Source organism: Corylus avellana, chromosome ca9, assembly GCF_901000735.1.
Source record: "Corylus avellana chromosome ca9, CavTom2PMs-1.0".
NCBI lineage: Eukaryota > Viridiplantae > Streptophyta > Magnoliopsida > Fagales > Betulaceae > Corylus > Corylus avellana.
The window spans coordinates 22,703,213-22,724,727 of record NC_081549.1 but is presented as its reverse complement, the minus strand read 5'-3'; the positions used below and the strand labels follow the sequence as shown (position 1 = coordinate 22,724,727).

General features: G+C 36.5%; 3 protein-coding genes across 3 annotated transcripts; 2 read left to right on the top strand and 1 right to left on the bottom strand.

Moving 5' to 3' along the window:
* The first annotated feature begins 3,944 nt into the window (after positions 1-3,944).
* LOC132161978 (probable serine/threonine-protein kinase WNK5) lies at positions 3,945-8,868 on the top strand. The gene is made up of 6 exons (XM_059572209.1): positions 3,945-4,751; positions 6,180-6,445; positions 6,666-6,889; positions 7,120-7,277; positions 7,359-7,665; positions 8,090-8,868. Exons 1-6 carry the CDS (start codon positions 4,662-4,664, stop codon positions 8,773-8,775), a joined length of 1,731 nt encoding a protein of 576 aa, XP_059428192.1. The 5' UTR covers positions 3,945-4,661; the 3' UTR covers positions 8,776-8,868.
* A 1,542-nt stretch (positions 8,869-10,410) lies between these two features.
* LOC132162125 (gibberellin 2-beta-dioxygenase 8) lies at positions 10,411-12,591 on the top strand. Its single transcript, XM_059572380.1, has 3 exons — positions 10,411-11,057; positions 11,397-11,718; positions 12,365-12,591. Exons 1-3 carry the CDS (start codon positions 10,600-10,602, stop codon positions 12,584-12,586), a joined length of 1,002 nt encoding a protein of 333 aa, XP_059428363.1. The 5' UTR covers positions 10,411-10,599; the 3' UTR covers positions 12,587-12,591.
* A 6,149-nt stretch (positions 12,592-18,740) lies between these two features.
* On the bottom strand, positions 18,741-20,011 carry LOC132192197 (transcription repressor OFP1). The gene has a single exon (XM_059607459.1). It carries the CDS (start codon positions 19,922-19,924, stop codon positions 18,818-18,820), a length of 1,107 nt encoding a protein of 368 aa, XP_059463442.1. The 5' UTR covers positions 19,925-20,011; the 3' UTR covers positions 18,741-18,817.
* Between the last annotated feature and the right edge of the window lie 1,504 nt (positions 20,012-21,515).

Genomic DNA, 21,515 nt, shown 5'->3' with positions numbered 1-21,515 from the left:
GTAATGGAGGGAACTGTTGGGGTGATATGGTGGCACGAAGAAAGAATTGTGGTCACAGGCTGGAACATGTGATGGAGACCCCAACATTCTTCACTAGGGGCCCGCTTTAAAGTTGCACCAGTGAGGAAGATAGTGTTTCTTGAGCTGACATTGTACAATCTCTTGCTGGTAGGTAAACTTGCTATTCAGATTAAAGTTTACAGCTGCCTCGGTACTGTGTTTAAATTTTCCCAACAAACTTACATTCTTCATGAGTAGGCGTGTCAATTCGTGTTCGAATTGTGTCGAGGTATGAGTATAAAAGATTATATAGCTTAATCATAGTTTGACCCATTTAATTAAACGAGTCAAACTCTTTAACCTTAATATGCTAATTTAGTGTTAGGTTCGTATCAAATTTGTGAATTTTGTCAAAAAAATTATTTACCCTACCCTTGAATAGTTGGAGAATATCCAGTTAATGGTCAGGATCTCTTTAGAGAGATCCTGAGATTATAAATGAGACACATGTTTATTGACAAAAAATAATAATAATAATATATATTTTAAAAAATAATTATAAAATAAAATAATTAAAATTTTAAAAAAACTAAGGGGTGTCTAGCCACCCTAGTTGGGGTTGGCGGTCTAGGGTGGCTCCATGGCCCTTGGGGGTGGATCGGCCACCCCCAAGGGCCAAATCTTTTTTTATTTTTTTTTTATTTGGCCTTTGGGAGTGGTCCGGCCACTCTCAGACAGTGGGGTGGCTTATAATTTTATTATTATTTTTATTAATGGGACGTGTCCTATTTATGGTCTTAGGATGTTGACTATTAACTGAATGTTTTTCAGTCCATTTTGGACTAGAGAGGATTTTGTTCCTAAATAGCCGTACCAGCTAACAATAATTTTATCATCTTTCTTTCTTTAAGATGTTATTTCTTTAAGAACCCAAAAGTTTGATTGTTTATTTTTAAAAAAAAAATTAATCACAAATTTTTTGAACATATTAGATTCTATAAAACATCCTAAAATGATGCATTGGTGGAGTTGAGTCAGGCTATGGCTCAGTCGGACTTGAGGGAGCGCCTGCAGCTCCCATTGTTTAAGCTCCTTTTGTGCGATTTTCAGCCAATAGGTGCTACTATGGTTGCGTCCAGGTATGACAGCCACAATTAGTTTATTTGGCAAATCTATATTGAATAGAAAAAGTAGGAAATTTTAATATTAGTGTCTTATCTTTATAAGAATTATTAATGTAATACTTAAAGTTGACCTTTCACTAAAAGAAACCGTATAGAATTACTTTAAAACAAGATGTGAAGTTAATGTGTAAGTTCAAACTTTTTCTTAATAAGTAAGGCTCAACATGTAAAATATAATAGAGGTGAATTATGAAATCAGGGGGAGGGTTTGAACTCATCACTTGTGCTCCGATACCATATTATTTGACCACTTATCCAATGATAAAAAATGATAAATTTAATCATTTAATTAATATTCTAACATATGATTACCAATGTTTAATAGTATTTTTGTAATTAAAAAAAAAAAAAAAATTATCTATTTTGGTCAAATTATTGACTTTGCTCCTATTAAATGGGTATTGTGTGATTTTAAACGATTGGTATAAACTCAAACCACAAGCATATCTAGATAAAAATAATATCAATCATGACAATTTTTTTTTTAAAAAAAAAAAGGAAAAAAAAAAGATTTAAACGTAAAAGAGTTATTGACTCTCAAAGTTTGAAATTCTCATCAACTAAACAAGCTCTTAATTTGTCTTGGTTAAGTTTTTCGGAGGACAATTTTTCTTTAAACTGGAATAAAAAAAAAAAAAGTCTCTAACTCAATTTATAATCTGACATATGTATTTAGAGCACTTAGATTTTTCATGCATTTGTCAGTTAAATAGATAGAGTTTGATGAATTGAAATTCTAATTTAGAAAGAAAGGGAAAAAAAAAAAAAACTTTTATCATTTTCAAATTATGTAAAGGGATAATACATAATAGTAACCTGAAAATTAAAGATAGAAAAGAGAGAGATACTGAATGCGTCAAATGCGATGATGTGTACACAAAGCATCCATCATGGGTCATGGCGCTCGAACTTGTCTGTCTCTATTTACACGTGCACTTCATTGACAACTTCACTCCCTCAATTATTGCCCACTAAATGTGTTAAAAATGAAAAATAATTTAGCAAAGTCAATGACATCAACATAGAACCCCCATGTTTAGACCAATGATGTTGCTTTTTTGATCGTTGAATATTAAATAGGGGCGTCACGTATATAGAGAAAAGGATAAGAATAATAGGTGGTGAGAGACTTTCGTAAAGCTTTGTGTATATTTTTGGCAACCAAAATCTTTCTATAGTATTATCATAGTAAAATATTAATGAATGAGTGGTTGTAGTTCAACAAAAGGGTACCTATAACCGAAACCGCCACCAGTAGATAGATATAGAAATCTCTCTATTTTGGCTCAATTTAAAGTCAAATGAAGATGAGTTATTTCATGATTAATTGTAATTTAATATTGTATATATTTAACAGTGTATATGATGTTACATGATAAATATGTTAGCATGTCCTTCAAAAAATTAGTTATACCATTCAATGTAACAATATTAAATCCTGATCATAAAAATCATTTTCCTGGCAAAATAGCATCGTAACTTCAAGAGAAACCCACCACTGTGTGTCTGACCTTAAACGATAAAAGGCGTATAGAGGATATAAACACCTTTGCTATATTTACACCAATGAGGTTGGCGGGTTCCAACTTGGAGAATTTTGTCCGTGTTAAAATCAGCCAAACTTGTCACATGATAAATATGTTACCATGTCATTCAAAAAATTAGTTATACCGTTCGATGTAACAATATTAAATCCTGATCATAAAAATCATTTTTTTGGCAAAATAGCATGGCAACTTCAAGAAAAACCCACCACTGTGTGTCTGACCGTAAACAATAAAAAGGCGTATAGAGGATATAAACACCTTTGCTATATTTGCACCAATGAGGTTGGCGGGTTCCAACTTGGGAATTTTGTCTGTGTTAAAATCAGCCAAACTTATCTTCGTCATATTTTCATCAATTCTGCTCTTACAAGTTTTGGTAAATATAGCATGTAGTCAAATTTTGTTAAAATGTATATGTGTGAGTTTGATTGATTAAGTTTAATATTAGGAAATGGCTTTGGTTTATATATATATATCCTTAACCAATTATATGGTGAAACAAATCACAAAAAACAAACCAAAAGAAAAATCAGAGTCATGTTAAATTGCAATAAAAGATGAATTTATATATTTTAAAATAAATATTTGGGTTAAATATTTGAAAAATCACTTGGCAAAAAAAAAAAAAAAAAAAAGAGAGGGGGAAATGGGAAACTCGTAGAATTTAATGACTTGATTGTATGTGAATTATTTTTGCATTTGCATATATTACGTGTTGAATCTTAATTAAAAAAATGTGATACTACAGACAATAAATGTGAAAAAATTCTTATAGAGTCCAACAAATCTCGGTCGGTCCGTCGCTGCTTAAATAGATAAACCGTCGCTGCTTAAATAGATAAATTTTATAAGAACTCTTTTAAATTTGTTTTCTTAATTACCAGCAATTTAAGTAGTAAATTACTTAAAGATTATCCGATACATGCATGCAGTCATAAACTGGTAAATGCATTAAATAATGGGCGAATTAAGTGTGCTTCGAATTGAAGACCTGGCTTCTGAGCTCAGCCAGCAGAGCTGATCGATCATCAACTACCACAAGCTCTCTGATCAGTCTCTCCCTTCCCCATACACACATGGAGTATATATATATATAACCAACGCCGTTAACTCCAATTCACCCGTCAGCTCCGTTATCTATTGACCAACATATGGTATTAATCCATCCACACCTCACCACCTCTTCTTCCTAACCCTCTTTTGTCTTTGCAAATTCCAACCCAACCTCTCCCAAACTTCTCTCTCTCTCTCTCTCTCTCTCTCAAACAATATCTTTCCCTTGAGATTGTGTCTCTTTCTCCCCTTTGAAATCCTTTATCAGGATTGCTCTCACATCCACAAATGGCTCTGTCAAGGCGTGCACACAGATTCTTCAAATTTAGAATAATCCAAGTTTCAAGCCAAATAACCCAAAGTCCCATAGACGATCATTTCATTTTCTGAAAGCTTTTTACGAAATAATTTCCCTCCACCACAAACATCTTCTCATCACTCTTTTTCTTCCTTGGCTGACGAGAAAATAGTCTCTCTTTCTCTACCACACACACAAACACACCCAATTAATCTGTGTCAGAAATCTAGGATATATATTGTCTCCTTCAAGCTCTTTGTTTCTGTGTCTTAAATTCTCCATATATCAGACAAATGGTTCCTGATTACTACGAAATCTCACGTGGGGTTGTGGAGATGGCTTGGATTATGCTAAGTGTTGATTACTCGAGGCTTTTCTGGTTATTGTTCGGCGTCTTCTCCTACGAAAACCATGAGGGGAAGCCTCGGATCTTCTAGCACGCATGCCACTTGCAGCAGCTTCTTTCATCTTTATTGTCTGAAATTATTATTAATATTAATTAATTAGAATTAATATAAAGCAAGTATTGTAGAAGAAGCAAAAAAGAAAAAAAGGTAGCAAGCGGTTGATTTCTCAGCTATGTACAACGGACGGTTGGGAGGATGCGTTGATGGAGCCAAGGCTCAGCTTGGATACGTTGAAACTGATCCATCTGGTCGCTATGGCCGAGTAAGTATATATATATTATTCTCAATTTCTTTTTTGTATATAGAAAAATCAAAATACAAATTGTATGGCAGAACAAATCTGGGCCTTTTCACCATTTCTATCATCTTCCCATCTCTGCCTGTTCTAGGAAACATATCCATGCAGGGGAATTTACTTTATTCAAGAATGATTAACGTATGAGATAACTAACTTGTGCAGTGCCGGCGCCGGCTACTCTACAAGACATATATTTGCATTTCATTTTTGTTAAAATATTAATAAAATTTATCTTTTTTATTGGTTTAAGTTTTAGAACGGTGTCCGTTTAATAGATTTCTTCAATCTAGTTTTCGAATTAAGGAAAACTTTATTGATTCTAATGCGAGTTTATCTCTAAAAATAATGTTAAAAACTATACTTTTATCACGTTTGGTTGATGTGACAGTATCAATTAGTGATTATTTTTCTTTTTTTAACGAGAGCTGATTCAAAGGTTGATTGATACTGTTATGTCAATAAACTAAAGTAGGATAAAAGTGTGTTTTCTAAAATTACTCTTACTTCGAATTGGTTGAGTTAAGCTTCATAATATTACGAGTAATTAATGCTAAAAATCACACCTTTTTTTTTTCCTAATATGTGAACATGGCAAGGTGTATGGTAGCCCCTTTTTTTTGTTTTTTGTTTTTTAACAATAGTTAATCTAAGGATTATTGGACCTTAACACATTAGCAATTTAGCATAATGAGATAAAAATATATGGTATGTATATAGCATTTCTTGGAGATTATTGATATCTAAATATTTATGTTATACAAGATTGATTAATTCACTTGTTATATATTACATGGGTCATTTGGGTGACATGATCCCCGTAACACACGCGACCTTTTTTACACCAACCTGGCCTGTCCTGCCGATGGGCTGAAGAGTCCACACCATTATTCATGGCGAGTGACATTGGCTTCTTTAGCAAACAAAGAGAAAAAAAAATAGGAGCAGAAAAAAAAGGTCTATTAGGGTTGTTGAGCCTATGCGATTTAGTGAGAAATCATTGCACCAAGAATTTACGTGGAATTAATCCAATATATGGAGATTACAAGGCCATCCCATTCAAAAGGAATGGAGGGCTCTTTCTTCATATCATGTGTAAATGATCAAGTGTGAGAGGATAACACTTTACCTCCATTGTTTAAAGATGAATTTTAGTATCTTTACCCTATAATTCGCAGATTAATTGTCATAATGAAAGTGAGAGTACGATCTTTCTCAAGTGTCTACAAAAATCACCCTGTCCATTATGAACCCAAAAAAAAAAAAAAAAAAAAGACTTTACGAGTTATTTGATCTTTTTGGACTCATTGTAGAAATTGCTCAAATAAGTGCACATGATTATGCAATTTATAAGTGAATCAATAGGGCATAAAACTGTTAATATTTGGGTTGCAGTTCAAGGAAATTCTTGGGAAAGGAGCAATGAAGACGGTGTATAGGGCATTTGACGAGGTTATTGGAATAGAGGTGGCGTGGAACCAAATTCAGCTCAAGGAAGTTTTTCATTCGCCGGAGGAATTGCAGCGGCTTTACTCGGAAGTTCATCTTCTCAAGAACCTCAAGCATGACTCCATCATGCGATTCTACGCCTCTTGGGTTGATGTTAATCGAAGAACTTTTAACTTCATCAGCGAAATGTTTACCTCCGGAACACTTAGAGAGTAATCATCTTATTCCTTCTTTTTCATTTTTCTTTTTCTTTTTTGAGCCCAAGTGTTAAACTAATGATTAATTGATTAAACTAATTTATATTTTTTTATTCGTCTAAATTTTTGAGATAATTAATAATTTAACATAATATTAGAGACAAAAGAATAATCGATAATTTAATAGGCTTTTAATTTTATAACCTTTATTAATGACAATGAGATGGTGATACAGGTACAGGCAGAAATATCAGCGAGTAGATATTCGAGCAGTCAAGAACTGGGCCCGCCAAATCCTGCGTGGTCTTGCTTATATGCACGGCCATGATCCTCCCGTCATACACAGGGACCTCAAATGCGACAATATCTTCATCAATGGCCATCTTGGACAAGTCAAAATTGGTGATATGGGCCTTGCAGCCATCCTTCGTGGGTCCCAACATGCCCACAGTGTTATAGGCAATCTCTCTCTCCCTATCCCTAAATCAAATCCCTTGCTAATTAAGCAATTGAGAGAAGTTATTGATAGGATTCAATTGTCCGAGCCGGTCTCGGGTTCTCCAAACACTTGTCTGGACAATTTAATCCCATCAAAAGCATCTTACAATTATGGTCGGAGAATTCGGACTGGTTATTAAAGAGGCCAACAACTTGGTCTAGCTAATTTGTGTTTCTCATTTTAATATCAGGTACACCTGAATTTATGGCACCAGAATTGTACGAGGAGGAATACAATGAACTAGTAGACATATACTCCTTTGGCATGTGTGTGTTAGAGATGCTTACAGCCGAGTATCCATATAGCGAGTGCTCCAACCCGGCCCAAATATACAAGAAAGTTACTTCGGTAAGCTTAGGCCTTCACTGCATTAACTGCACGAGAATTTTATGATGAAAAAAGCTTAATGTTTCTTCTGATTTACTATAGGGAAAGTTGCCCAATGCGTTCTATCGAATTCAAGACAAGGAAGCTCGGCGATTTGTGGGGAAATGCTTGGAGACTGCTTCAAAGAGGTTGCCGGCCGAGGAGCTTTTGTTGGATCCATTTCTAGCGTCTGATGAAGGTGGATTGCTGCCCATCCCATGTCTGAACCCAATTTCCAATAGAACAGTACTGGTGGAGTCGCCACCTTCGGTGTCTGATCCAACAAGGAGTACTGATATGACAATCACGGGAACCTTGGACCCGGAAGAGGATACCATTTTCATCAAAGTACAAATTTCTGACAAGGACGGTATGTCAAAGCCTTCCCCCTTATATGTGCACACAGAGTTTAATGTGGATCGAGAATCACTATAATTGCTTGTCCGAACAGTAGCCTAAGAGATAGCTCTAATAGGACTTATCTGTCTTGAATAATTCAAGACCTGTTTGGACATTGGTTTCTCTCAATTGCTTGTTTGAATTGATTGTAATCCTGATAAGCAATTGTGTCACCCGGATCTCATATGAGAAAGATGAGAAGAAGTACACATTGCTTAATTATTAGATGAAACTGAGCTTTATAATGAATTTTAGGAAAGTTTCAAATTGACTAATCTTTTTGGAATAATAACACAAATATGGCTAGCGCTTTTATATCTATAGGAATATTTTGGTATATGTTTGTTACCGTTTTCACATTTGAAATTGGAAGCATTTTCTATATAATAATGCAGGTCATGCAAGGAACATATACTTTCCCTTCGACATTGTAAACGACACAGCAATTGACGTAGCGATTGAGATGGTTAAGGAATTGGAAATTAGAGACTGGGAACCACTGGAGATAGCTGGAATGATAGAGGAAGAGATATCTTCTCTGGTTCCAACTTGGAAGGATTGGGGCCCATCCCAATGCCATAATCAGCACAGCTTTAGCTATGACGAAGAAGAAGAAGATGATGACACCCACTACCCTTTCTACTCGTCATCCTCTTCCTGTTCTTCCTCTGTATCTTGTCTCCCAGCTTTCAGCTCTTCCTATAAGAGTCATAATCGTGGCCATGATTGGCCACATGTTAATGCAGAATATTTGTCGTTTGTCAATGACGATGCAAGTTCCCAAAGCTCATTGAACTCCTTCAAGTATTCCAATCTAAGTTACTGCTCGGGCAATGAAGATGATCATGATTTGAGTAGTATTAATTATGCCAAGGCCCGAAAGTCTACAAGATTCTGCCCTGCAGACCGAAGAAAGTGTGGCTCAAATCTCCCGCCTAAGCTGACAAGGATGCGGTCACTTGTGGACGTGCGTAGCCAGTTGTTGCACCGATCTCTGGTGGAGGAGATAAACAAGAGGCGATTGTTCAAGACTGTCGGAGCTATTGAGAACATTGGGTTTCAGGAACCGGGCCAGCTTTAAGCTGATGATGATCATGTTTGACTTTTTGAGTCTCAGACTCTCGCTTTCCTTTTGGTGTGTTTTTAAAGCATGAATGAATGCTTTGTATGTACATATTGTGGACTTCAACAGTGTGCTTCTTATTTTGGAACGAATGTGACATATGAATTGTTTAAAAAGCTTTGGTTTGGTCCTTGAACAAGAATTAAACATCTTTTAGCCAAACAAAAACAAAAAAAAAAAATTAAACTTCTTGGTAGATACCCTCGTGAGCTTTCATGTTGATCGATTTTAGGTCCACAACCCCAATAAGGTTTCGATTGAAGCCCAAATCAAATTGTTCATTTAACAGCATCTCCATGTAGATAAACCTGTAAACCTAATCTCCTTAGGGCCCCTTAAAACCCACTTGTTAAGGGAATAGAAATGAGTGTTTTTGATAAGCTTAGCAATTTTTGACGCGATTGACGAATTTGATACGAACCCAATACGAAATTAAAGAGTTAGGGTTGAGGAGTCTAACTCGTTTAATTAAATGAGTCAGATTATGGTTGACCTAAAAAATCTTATACACATGCTTCGATACGATCTGAACTCGACATACGACATAATGACAAATAATTTTTTATAGGGTTAAATACTAAATTAGTCCCTTGGGTTTCACAACTTTATTTTTTCTTCTATGGGCTTTCATTTTTATCACAGGAGGTCCATGTGGTTTTGATAATAGACCAAGTTAGTCCTACGTCAATTGATTTAACGGAATTCCATGTGGACCAATCACATGTTGACACGTGGCACCTATTTAATTTTTTAAAAAAAAATTAGAAGAAAAAGTATTTTCTAAAAAAAATAAAAAATATTGGGGGTGGCCGAGCCACCCCCTTTGGCCATGGGGGTGGCCATCTGGCCGGATGGGGATGGCCGAGCCACCCCCTGGGCACTAAGGGGGTGGCCGAGAACAACCTCCAGTACCCACTGGGAGTGGCTTGGCCACCCCCATAGAGCCTTGGGGGTGGCCGAAACCACCCTCAATGGTGGTTGGGGGTGGTTTGTGCCAGGCTCATGAATGGTCAGAGCCACTTGGGTACTTAGCAGAGGTGGTTTACGGCCCTTGCTGGCTCAAGGGGTGGCTTTCGATACCCCAAAGTCAATGAGGGGTGGCTGCGATACCCGATTAGATCTTGTTTTCGGCCACCCCCAATCTTTTTTCTTTTTCTTTTTTCTTTTTTTTTTTAGAAAATACATTTTTTTTTAAGTACCACGTGTCAACATGTGATTGGTCCATGTGAAATTCCGTTAAGTCAACTGATGGAGGACTAATTTGGTATATTATCAAAATTACATGGGCCTCCTGTGATAAAAATGAAACTCCAAGAAAAAAAAAAAAAGTTGAGAAACCCCAGGGAGATTTGGAGTATTTAACCCTTTTTTATATAACCCGTAAACCCGACACAAACCCATATCTCGACATAATTCGAGCCTGACACAAAAACAAATTGCTACCCCCCCTACGAAGATAACCTAATATGTCAGTATTTGAGAAACTTCTTGAAGCTAGCCAAGTAGAGAGAAAGAGGCCTCATAGATTAAACCTTATATAACAAGATTTCATCATCAACCACATTCATACACTAACAACGTAGACCTGCGTACTACGCCTAACGTGCATTACGATTTACGACTACCACCACTCGGTCCCCCTCCCTGCCCTGCATTTTCATTTCGACAGCGAACCAAAAATAAAAAGTTCCTTTTATAACCTCACCACCTCTTTCTCGCTTTATCCTCCTCTTCCTTAATCTTTTCCTTCTCAGTTTCCAACACTTATAAACGTGCGCTGCCATGGCTACTATGCGCACGACGGACACGTTAGACCCACCTCCGTCTCCGATCCCCACCGCCACCGGATCGCGCTCCGCGGCCAACCAGATCTTCACCGAGTACCTCGAGCACTCGCTGCGACCTCCGAACCTCGCATTGCCGGCAACCACACGTCACCCGATTCCGTCCGACGTCGATCTCCGATCGCTCGCGTCCCGAGGCCGCGACTCTGTTGATCGGCTCCTCCAATCGGCCAGGCAGTACGGCGTGTTTCGGATCAGCGGCCACGGGATTTCGAGCGAGGAGTTAGGGTATTTGGTGGAAGAAGCCGAGCCGGTCTTCCGGAATCCGGAGGCTCTGAATTTGGTGAAGCGTAACGGGAATCGGGAGGAGATTGTGTGGGCTCGTTCTCGTAACGAGAGATTAGAATCGGCGCCAAAGTTTATCGGGTCAGAAACCGAAAGGTATCGGAACTTCAGGTAGACTCGCAACTTTTGAATTACACGTAATATATCGGTTACCATAATTTGTTAAGTTGGGCCTAACTACTCCAAGGCCCAACTTGTTGAAGTTTGGGCCTGAAATTTTCAAATCACATAAACATGGATGGATGATGGATCACTTGTTGGAATCTAAATACGTAGATAATGTGACGTAATAAATATGTTAGAACATTATTAAAAAAATTTGATATTATATACTTTGTTAAATACACTAACATTAAATTCTAACCATGCATCTCCAACAGCTCCAGGCCTTTGACTAAATCTAATACTATGAATATATGAACTGTCACGTCAATTTCTAATTATTTGCAGGCAAATTATGGAGAAAGTAGCAGGTAAACTTGATGCAGTAGCGAAAGAGTCGATTGAAATTTTCATGGAAAATGCGGGTAAGAAACATTGTGATGGAATCCAAGAGAAGGAGACTGTTCTTGCCTTGCACAGATACGATCACAATACTCTCCTCATGGAGAAAAATTCAGTTTTGTCAAATGAGAAAAACGAATATGGTGATGCTCTAACCCTCCACCTTCCCTCCCAGCATTCTCAATTTCATGTTCAATCGAAGCGAGGTCCTTTGTCTTTTGAACTAGGCCCAGACACAATTGTTGTGACTGTCGGAAAACAGCTAGAGGTAACTTTGTTTTATATATTGGTCGTCTTTTTAAATTGGTTATTCATAAAACTTGTATCCGTTTTGGCTGTTATATATAGTGTTTAGGCAGGTAATTTATATATGTTCGCGTCTCAGGCTGAATTAGGTCTAAATATTAGTTTAGTTTATATATATCAATTCAACCTATTTAATTAAACGAATTAAACCCATTACTCTTAACCTGTTAATTTAATATTTGATTCATGTTGAGTTTGCAGGTCGTGACAAGAATTGTCAACCTTGAACGTTGTTTGTCGGGTTCAAATTGTGTCGAATTATAAGTATAAGACTATATAAGGCAACATTAACACAATCCATTTAATTAAATTGATCAAACGCCTAAATTTTAATCTACTAATTTCTTGAACGCTTCGTGTTGTGTTTGTGGGTATTATCAAAATTGTCGGGCCTAAATTAGTGTCAAATGTCAATGTAATGAAAATGTTGGCCCAAAAAAGTTATTGTTTGCAACAACTGGGATGGGCTTTCCTCAGTGTGACCTAGAGGCTCAAAAAAAGTCCATATTTTAGATGCACCAAATTAAGCCCAATTTTTCCATTTCAAACTTCACAAAGGCCAGTGTGAGAGAACAGTTTTAACCAAACTTTCAACTTTGTGACAATAGGAATGGAGCCTGGGAGAATTCAAAAGTGTCTCAGGGGAAATGATCATTGCACCAGATATCCAAGGAATCCCAGCCCCTTACTGTGTAGAGCTCAAGTATTCGTCTTCAAGTACATATCACAGTTTTGACAAAAACTGTAAGACAATTTCCATAGCTGACCAGATCCTATTTGCACTCATCATTATACTTCTATACAAAGTTTTTGTCTATGCATTGTCATGATTTACACAAACACAAGTACATATGTTTTGATATGATTAGTGTTCGAGAAGTTTTCTTTTTCGTCTTTTAGATAATTCTCTTGGTTATATTATATACAAAGTTTGTCTTGCTGCTTGATAAAGAATAACAAAAAATGTCTTCACTGTTGTATTATTGTGGTCTTGTGGGGTGAATTGCAAATATTATTTCATGAAAACTGTTCCTCCAAATCATGCAAATTTCTTTTCCCAATACAAGAGAGAAAAAGAAGTGTGTGCCTGCTAATATTATATTTGTGGTGGAATCAAATCTGTGATTAACTCTCTCTTTCTGGTTGGGTAGATGATAATGCACAGGGTCCCATCGTAGGTGGTGAATTTAGGTTTCTAGCTACTTCCCCAGAGTGTTGCAAAAGATTTTAGATTCTCTCCTACAATTTTCTACCCCTGTAAAAGAGACTGAAAAAATTGCTTCAACCATAGATGGAAGAAATCAGGCGAGCATACGACAAGAAAAAAAAAACAAAAGGCAGGTTGGTTGTAATTAAATTTGATTCATCGTTAGGTAGGTTGGTGGTTTTTTTAGTTTTTTTCTATAGGTTAGGTTGGGATTGAAATTCAGATTTCCGACAGTTTTCTATATTCAAATTGCGGGTAATAAACTAATTCAGACAAACAAAATTTATAAAAAGTCATTCATATTTTAGGATCTGAAAAGAAAAATTATGGTGATCGACCTCAATCCGTTTGAAGATCAGTGAATCTGATTGCTTATGATATTTCAACCCTGGCAGTTTCTTCACTGCTTGTTTTAGAAGACAGATATGATTTTTTTCGGTTGAGATGTCGTAGATGAGGCCCCACGTGAATCTAATGATAAACCCTTGATAGATTTTTCACACTTGGATGAGATTTCAAATGTACACTGTCATCGATCAAGTACCTTGTATCACGGGTACAACAAAAGGTCTCTCCCATCAGGATCCTGGCAGATACATCTGTTGCATTATTACCTCGTGTTTAATTATTACCAATTATTGGATTTATTAATTAAAAAAATAATAATTAAATAGCTGGTTTGGGTCTGTCAGGAGTGGGTGGAGCTAAGCCGCGATAAACGGCACGGACCGCACTAGAATTGGCTGGCCGCCGGTCCGACTCTAGAACCACCATTGTGCAACTATTACAAAACCACAATCTTGCAAAAAAGTCTACCATTAATTATTAAGTGGCAGAATTTGATTGGGGCCTATCTAATTAATGCTCTGAACACGGCAGGATTTGAAACAGAGAAATATGTGACGACACAGTTGATAGGTTAAGTGGAAATCTTTTGGCTGAGGAAGAAGAAAGAAAACAAAGTGGAAATCTTGAAGTGGTTATTGGAGGAACCAACCACCGTCACCGACGCATTGTCGCATCGGCTTGTCTGGTTTGTAGATTCATTTCCGTGTTGTTTTCTTTTGTGGGTAAGCGGGGAGGAAAGCAAGAAGGAGAAAAAGACAAGCGCACCATGAGTCGCCGCATTACTAAACTAGCCCCACCCCACCCCACCCCACTCCGCCCGTATACAATGACACGTCCAAAATCAAGATTTCCTTTAGATTTTTGTCTCCCACACGTGCACTAGCTTACCACATCAAGAGAAACCTTTCACCTCCTGGCATGGGTTATTTTTTGCTCAAATTTCTTGTGATCTTCTATGATTTTGAGATGGCCAACACGCAACCAAAAGATTTTCATTATTCTTAATTAATGTTCTCAATTTATTACCACTAGTAAAATTAAGTTAAAAGTGAACTTTTAAACTGGTCGCATTTATTTTAACTTAATACTATTTGTTTATTAAACAAATTATTAAACCAAACATTCTTTATAAGAACCCGACTCGTAAATCCAAGTTGTCGCCTCTACAATTATACCATGTACATCCCACTAGCAAATTGAATTTTTTCTGTGTATTCTCCTTATTGTCGATATATTTACATATTATAATTGTATTTTCTATCTCGAGAGAATGAAATATGTTGGTTCAGTAAATTATCAATAGATTTACCTCAATGAATTCGCTACATGAAAAATAATTGAATAGTCTAAACTCAACATGTGGCGAGTATCAAAAGAACCATATTTAGTAGAATTTGTCGGGCTCCTCTTAGTCCTCTCCCATTCAAAGATCTTAATCCAATTTAGTATATGTTCAAAATCTCTCTATTTAGTTATTATTTCACAAATCTTAATGACTTAAACATCACAACATTTAAAATCCCCACAAAAACCGACTAAAATAATTTCTTATTTTGCAAGTAATCGGTCGTCGGTCGTCCAAAGATTGGTTCAACAAAAATGCAATAAGCATAGTTTGATTGCAACACGTCAAATGTTGTGGGCGTGCAACCAGTTATAACAAGCATAGGGTCCTGGTTAAACACGTGGAAGATCTAGCAAAACGCATGTTGAGCAATAATTGAAAGGTAGCTGATGGGGTATAATGGTTTACCTAGCCGGCTAACCCCAGCCACAGCCACAGCCACAGCCCACATGCATGCATGCCCCCTTGGCGCTCACCAGTCTCATCATATTATTATTTACCCAAAAACCATAAAACATTATCAGGCTCAGAGATAGCTCTGGGGTGACAGATGACAATGGCGACGAAGCAAAAACCAGAGTCTTCGGATTTTTGTTTTGTTGTCATGGACGCTTCTCAGGTAGTGTTCGGTGTTTCTTGACTTAGTAAGTTAGTCTCTCCTTGCGGCTCGCCGACAAAAACCTGCAAAATTTATCCTGGATTGTCCTTTTCTTTTTTTCTTTGACGTCCTTTGATTCCTTGTTACGATTTTGCCACGTGTTGCTTCTGTGTTGGGGTCAAGTGGGAAATATCAACCAGACAAAGCATATTTCGCCACGCCAGCATCTATTCTTGCCAATCAAAAGGGTGGGTCCTCTCTGACGTGGGTAATGAATATCGGTGGTTTAGAATATGTATTTAATCCCTTGCCATCAACTATCAAGGTATTATTCTAAAAAAATAAATAAAAAAACTATCAAGGTATTATCTTTTTTATTATAAGTTTTTTATGGGCGCAATTTGTAGTGTTTCTCAATGTCCCTTTCAAATTATGAAAAAAATTGTGATGTCTTTTGTCCCTCTATTAAAGATAAAAATGTTCACTATTTTTTTAAAATTTATTTTTACAAATTGACGTTGTAATTCATGTGACACTTGAAGCATTAGCCACTAAAATATAAAAAAAAGTGATAGTTGACGTAACACTTATCATATTATCTACTAAAATGTGAATTGTTGGGCAATCGGTGTGATATTCATTTTCATAAAATACTTATAAAAATTATTAAGTGAATTTAAAAAGAATGTGTAATAAAACTCTTGTGTAATAAAATTATTAAGTGATATTCATTTTTTCTTAAAAACAAAACAAAACAGAAGGTGCTGATTTAGAAAGAAACGTATACAAACACTTGTTGCATATTTGTTAAGCGGTTCCTGGTAAGCAAAGTGGTATTGTTTTGGTTGAAAAACAGAGATTGGAATACGTACAAAAAACAAATCATATTAAATTGTTATTTTCTTGTTCTAGACCATACCAACAATAATTGGGGTAAAAGACTTGAAGTCTATCTATATAACACACTAGAAAACGAAAAGCTAACCCATTATTGCAATACTTAAATCCATTTCCCTCCGGGTATGTTGTTCACGTTCCTTCCTGAAAGCAGCTTCATTGTTTGTTTGTTTGCTTGTTTGAATGTGTGTTCTTTGTTTTGGTTGACCCTGATTGGAGCAAGAACATTGAGAAGACCAAAAGTTTTTTCTGTTTTAATTGTGCTTTGCCGTTGATTATTGTCAAGTTGAGGATACAACAAAATTCTTCCCCTTCTCCGTGTTATATATAGAAATGCACTAAAGCAAAGGCATGGTGGCCACTTACATGTCAACTTGTGAACTCATGAAAGACTATTCATTGTAAAAATTATGAAATTTAATTGGAAAATGTTAACTTTTATTAACTGACATGATAAATGTTACATGAACGGTTACGCTAGGTCATACAAGATGGTAGTCTACCTGAGGCCCGCGCAACATAACACGACAACTGACAAGTAAATGTAAATATTTTAGTAGCTGGCGTTGCAAAGTCCGATTCCGAGCTTACTCAATTCCCGAACCCTTTACTCATTCCTTTCCGAGCTCAATTGGTAAAAATCTCAAACACTCAATTTAATTAGGTCACAAAGTTGTCTCTCATTAATTACCTCTTAATTCTTTGTAATTGGGCCGTGAGATTTGTTTTATACACTACCCATATAACACGCCTTGTTCTTGGGATTGGGGTACCGTAAGTTTGAAGTCGTTGCGAGGGAGGAAGACAAAAGAAACAAAGTATATATTATAATTTATGGTCTCCCAAACAAATATCAGAATAATCAGTTCTTTTAATCAATTCCAATAAGCTTAGTTTTAAGAGCAAACACTATGATGTTAACGACAATTAAATTGAATTATTTGATCAAAAGAGCAAGTAAACCGTATATTTTGAAGACTTTATTGCCAAATCTAAAAAACTTAACGTGTAATTATAATATGGTAATACAAAGTCAATGAAAATCAAGCGCAAAGTTAGGGAGCATTTAGAATAAGCTTCATTGAGTTAAGATAATGCAAAAGTTTTCATTTTATTTGGTAGGTGTGCCAAGCTTGCACACCTCCTTGTCCCGCAAAGCGACGACACTATCCTCAGTGTTTTCTTGTCAAGGATTTGATAAAACTGTTATTTCCACATAATTTAAGGCAATCAATGACTATGACTTTTACTTTTTCTTACATAGGGTAGAAATGATATTGAAGGCCACATAGTAGAGTATGGCCACATTGTTCGTAGAGTATGTCCACATTTGAAGGCCACATCGTAGAGTATGGCCACATTGCTCCATTTATTAATGCTTATATATATATATATAAAAGAGAAAAGTGTTATTGTTTACGTCAATTTCTCAAACTCATATCACACCGGTTGATTAGATCTTGTTTTAAATTATTTTCTTTTTGTTTGTTTGTTTTTTTCGAATGACTGAAATAGGGGGTAAAGATGAGCAAAGCAAAGGAGTCGTCATGCTTTTAGTACACATTGTGGAGCTTTGGAAGTTTGTATTGCTGCTTTTGAGATGTTCGAAGTAACTTTAATATGAAATTTCAACTTTAGGCAGAATTATATAAATTTTGAAACCACCTTTCAACAGTGAAAGGCTTTTGCCGTTTCACACTACTTGCAGAGAGAGATTCAAAAATTTTCACCTTTAACGATTTTGAATTTACAGCTTTTCCTCTCTCTCTCTCTCTCTCTGTGTAAGAGTGGGACTGTGGCCAGTGATGGAGAGAACAGAAAGCTGAACATACTACCCGGAGACCTCTCTATATTTCTGCAACTAAAACTGAATCTTGTCCTGAAAGAGTATCTTCTTTTGTTCTTTTGTATTTTTTCTAGGAACAAGGCAGAGAGCTAAAACAGCAAAGCAAAAAACAAGGCAAGCCCTCCATAAAGGGCGAAATTTAGTTGCTGAAATATATGCGTAAAATAAAGGAACCCCATATCTTCAAAAGTGACCCGCCATTTACTTTTTCATCCTCTTTCACAGAGCATGGTAACTATTTGGTGGGGATGGAATGGGGTAGGGGTAGGGTGAGGCTACTAAGGGTAAAATTATGATTTTTTTTGTAAACTTGACCATTGACGGTTCTCATGAATTATTGTCTACTCAAATAGCTAGCAATTCAGACCGTAATTATAGGAGATCCCCTCAAATAACTAGCAATTCAGACCGTAATTATAGGAGATCCCCTCAAATAGCTAGCAATTCAGACCATAATTATAGGAGATCCCCGCATAGACCTTGGTAACTATTTTGATAGCAATAATTTTACAATCATAAATTAAGCTCAATTTATGATGAACAGAGATCCCCATGTTTTGGAGAAGTTCCAATTATTTGAGTTCAATTTAAGCTAAACTATAACCTTCACGTTATTGAATTCAACTCCCATAAGATTATTAGTAGTTTTTTTTTTTTTTTTTAATTAAGATTATTAGTAGTTTGATGTGCAATTCATTGGTCTAAGCAAAAGAAAATTAGAACTTGGTAAGAATATTTGATCAAATACTCAACTAAGAACTAAAAGTTTTATTTGAATATGTACTAAATAAGTAACAAAATGACTAACTAAACACACAGATTACTTCACTTTAATGTCAGTAAGATTAAACCAGATTTGCTTGAACACCTTGATAATGAGGTCATGGTATTCATCAGAATTCAAAGAGAGGTAACAGGCAAGAAGGTCTTCAAGGTCTTTTGATGCCCTGATGTTGTTCTCCACAATCATCTCCACCATTGACTCCCTGAAATCCCTCTGAGGATCAAACGACGACTTCACCACCGCAAAGCTATCGGAGATGCTTCTCCGGGAAGTTGACGACACACTTCTCCGACCATGTCCCTGAGCCTTCCTGCTCGCAATTCTCGGGGAATTGATTCTTAGCCGGACTCCCGGAGAACTCACGGAAAATCTCCTTACAGGACTAGTCTTCTGCTCTCTCCCAGCAATTCTGACTGATAGAGACGCACGAGAATTTGTTTCTTCGAATTTAGCGGAGCTTCTCCTATACTTTGTTGGTTCTTTTGTTTGTTTCTTTTCCATGGCGGGCTTGGTTATAATAGGAGGAAGTTCAAGCTCGGATAAGGAATCAAACCCATCAAGCTTATCAACCTTAAAAGGAAAAGACTTGTTATCCACGTTGATAACAATGTCATCAGCATTAATGGTCTTGGCTTTGCAGCCACAAAGCATTCCATCAAAAGATTCAGTGGCAAGAATACGGTCGGACCGGAATTCAGGCTCCGGCGAGGTATCCAAAGGAGAAGAAGAAGATGATGATGATGATGGTGAGTAGTCTGGTGGGGAATCTGATTTGGTCCAGACAGAGTCAAACGTGGGTCGGCAGCTAAAACCGGCAGAAACAGAGGAGGTTGCGGTTCTTTTCTTGAGTCTCTGTTTGGAGGGTTTTTTTGGTGGGTCAGGGGAAAGGTTGTCTGAGGGATGTGGGTTTGGGGAAGGGATAATCTCCCTTGTGAAGTAGTAGGATTTTCTTGGATGACATTGGTGGGGTTGCTTTGGTTTGGAATTGGATGGCTGCGTTGAGGCTGATGTTGGCTGTTTTTTCTTCTTCTTGGGAGGGCTGCTGCTGCTGTTGCTGTGGTTTCTGACTCTGCCCATCTCCTTGAGCTTGTAAAACCAGGCATTGGGCATCATATCTGATAACTTGAACCTGTAATTACCCATCAAAACACCACCCCAACAGTCTCTCCGTGTGTGTGGAAAATGGAATGAAGGAAAGAGAGAACTCTATCACCGTCTCTGCTTTTGGACGGAGAGAGGGAACACATAATAAATAAATAGAGAGTGAGGCTTTTGGAATTTGAGGTAAAAGTGGGGTCCACAATGGAAGAAAAAGTTTGCATAAAGGAAATGGACTGGCCCACGTAGGGTCAACTGCTATATGGCTTTCCTCTTTCTTTCTTTTTTTAATTATTATTTTAACAAAGTTTGGGTTAGCTAAGTTTAGCCCCTCCAAACTAACGACTATCCGTTTTGCAATATTATTTCAATGTTTTAATATTTGCTAGACTAATGTTGCATATTATATTTTTATCCTACTTTGTTGAGGTGACAATGTTAATCTATCATTAAATAAATGTTTATTTTATATATATATATATATATATATATATATATATAATGAATTGACACTATCACGTCAGCAAAATTAGATAGTAGTGTGATAAAAGTATGGTTTCCAGCATTACTCTTTTCCTCTAATCCAATCAATTAAACTAACATGCATATAAAATAGATGTGAAAAATGACAAAAAACCTCTATTAGATATTTTTATCATTTTGGGTTGCGGAATAAGACATTGCAACCACCATATATGGTAAATTAAGGAAACATTGAGAGATATTGCAAAAATATGATATTTTGAGTTTCTCCCAAAGTTTTATTTCAAACTAAATTGGGGAAATTTCTTTCAATAATGCTAGAAATCACCAATACGACATTTTGTTGATGTGACAATGTCAATTAACTATTTATCAGTTCTTAATAAAAAAAAAATTAGAAAAAAAATCCTAATAGTAGATTGACACTGTTATGTTAGCCGAACGAGGTAGTAGTGTGATAAAATTATGGTTCCACTATTATTCTTTCCTCTAACCCAATCAATTAAACTGCCATATATATAAAATACATGTGAAAAATGTATATACGAATCACATTCTTTAAGCAGGTATACATTTCAAACACATGTGTGATTAGTAAATTGAATGGAGAAAGAAAATTATATTTATTTATTTATTTGTACGTTATTGTTATTATTAAGTGGGAGAGGTTGGAGTAAGAGGGGTTTGTTTTCCACGCTTAATTACCTACCGGGCTACCCCAACAAAATTTGGTAGCTTGTAACGATTAGATTTGTTTACTTCTCTTAATCCAGGGTTAGTTGTAAATTAATGGGCCTCCTATTCAAAATATGTTTTTTCTGTTCAAACTTGTCTTCCATGAGCTGCTGGTAATTCTATAGCTAGATTGGACGGCTGATGCAAGAGCGTTTTCCATGTCCCAAACCGTTTCTTTACGTGGCTTACATGCATTGCTGGGCCCTCATCGATCATCGAGGGGCCCGACTGGGTCCATGGCCTTTGCATTTCTTGATCAACAACGTCCAAAAGGGCAGCTTCCTCCATGGTGCTTTCTTGACATATTGCCAGATTTCTTGTTAGCCGCATATGTTGTTTATGCAATTGCATCAGTTCTGAAGAATTCAGTTGGCCAACGAAACCTGCAATTAGGAGAAAAACAAGCACAAGTAATTAA

Bases quoted from the DNA above. Each gene is read 5' to 3' on its own strand.
- LOC132161978 (XM_059572209.1), top strand. From the start codon at position 4,662: ATGTACAACGGACGGTTGGGAGGATGCGTTGATGGAGCCAAGGCTCAG. The intron at 4,752-6,179 runs GTAAGTATATAT...TTTGGGTTGCAG, and splicing joins CATCTGGTCGCTATGGCCGA to TTCAAGGAAATTCTTGGGAA. The intron at 7,666-8,089 runs GTATGTCAAAGC...ATAATAATGCAG, and splicing joins ACAAATTTCTGACAAGGACG to GTCATGCAAGGAACATATAC.
- LOC132192197 (XM_059607459.1), bottom strand. From the start codon at position 19,924: ATGGGTAATTACAGGTTCAAGTTATCAGATATGATGCCCAATGCCTGG.
- LOC132162125 (XM_059572380.1), top strand. From the start codon at position 10,600: ATGGCTACTATGCGCACGACGGACACGTTAGACCCACCTCCGTCTCCG. The intron at 11,058-11,396 runs GTAGACTCGCAA...AATTATTTGCAG, and splicing joins GAAAGGTATCGGAACTTCAG to GCAAATTATGGAGAAAGTAG. The intron at 11,719-12,364 runs GTAACTTTGTTT...TTGTGACAATAG, and splicing joins CTGTCGGAAAACAGCTAGAG to GAATGGAGCCTGGGAGAATT.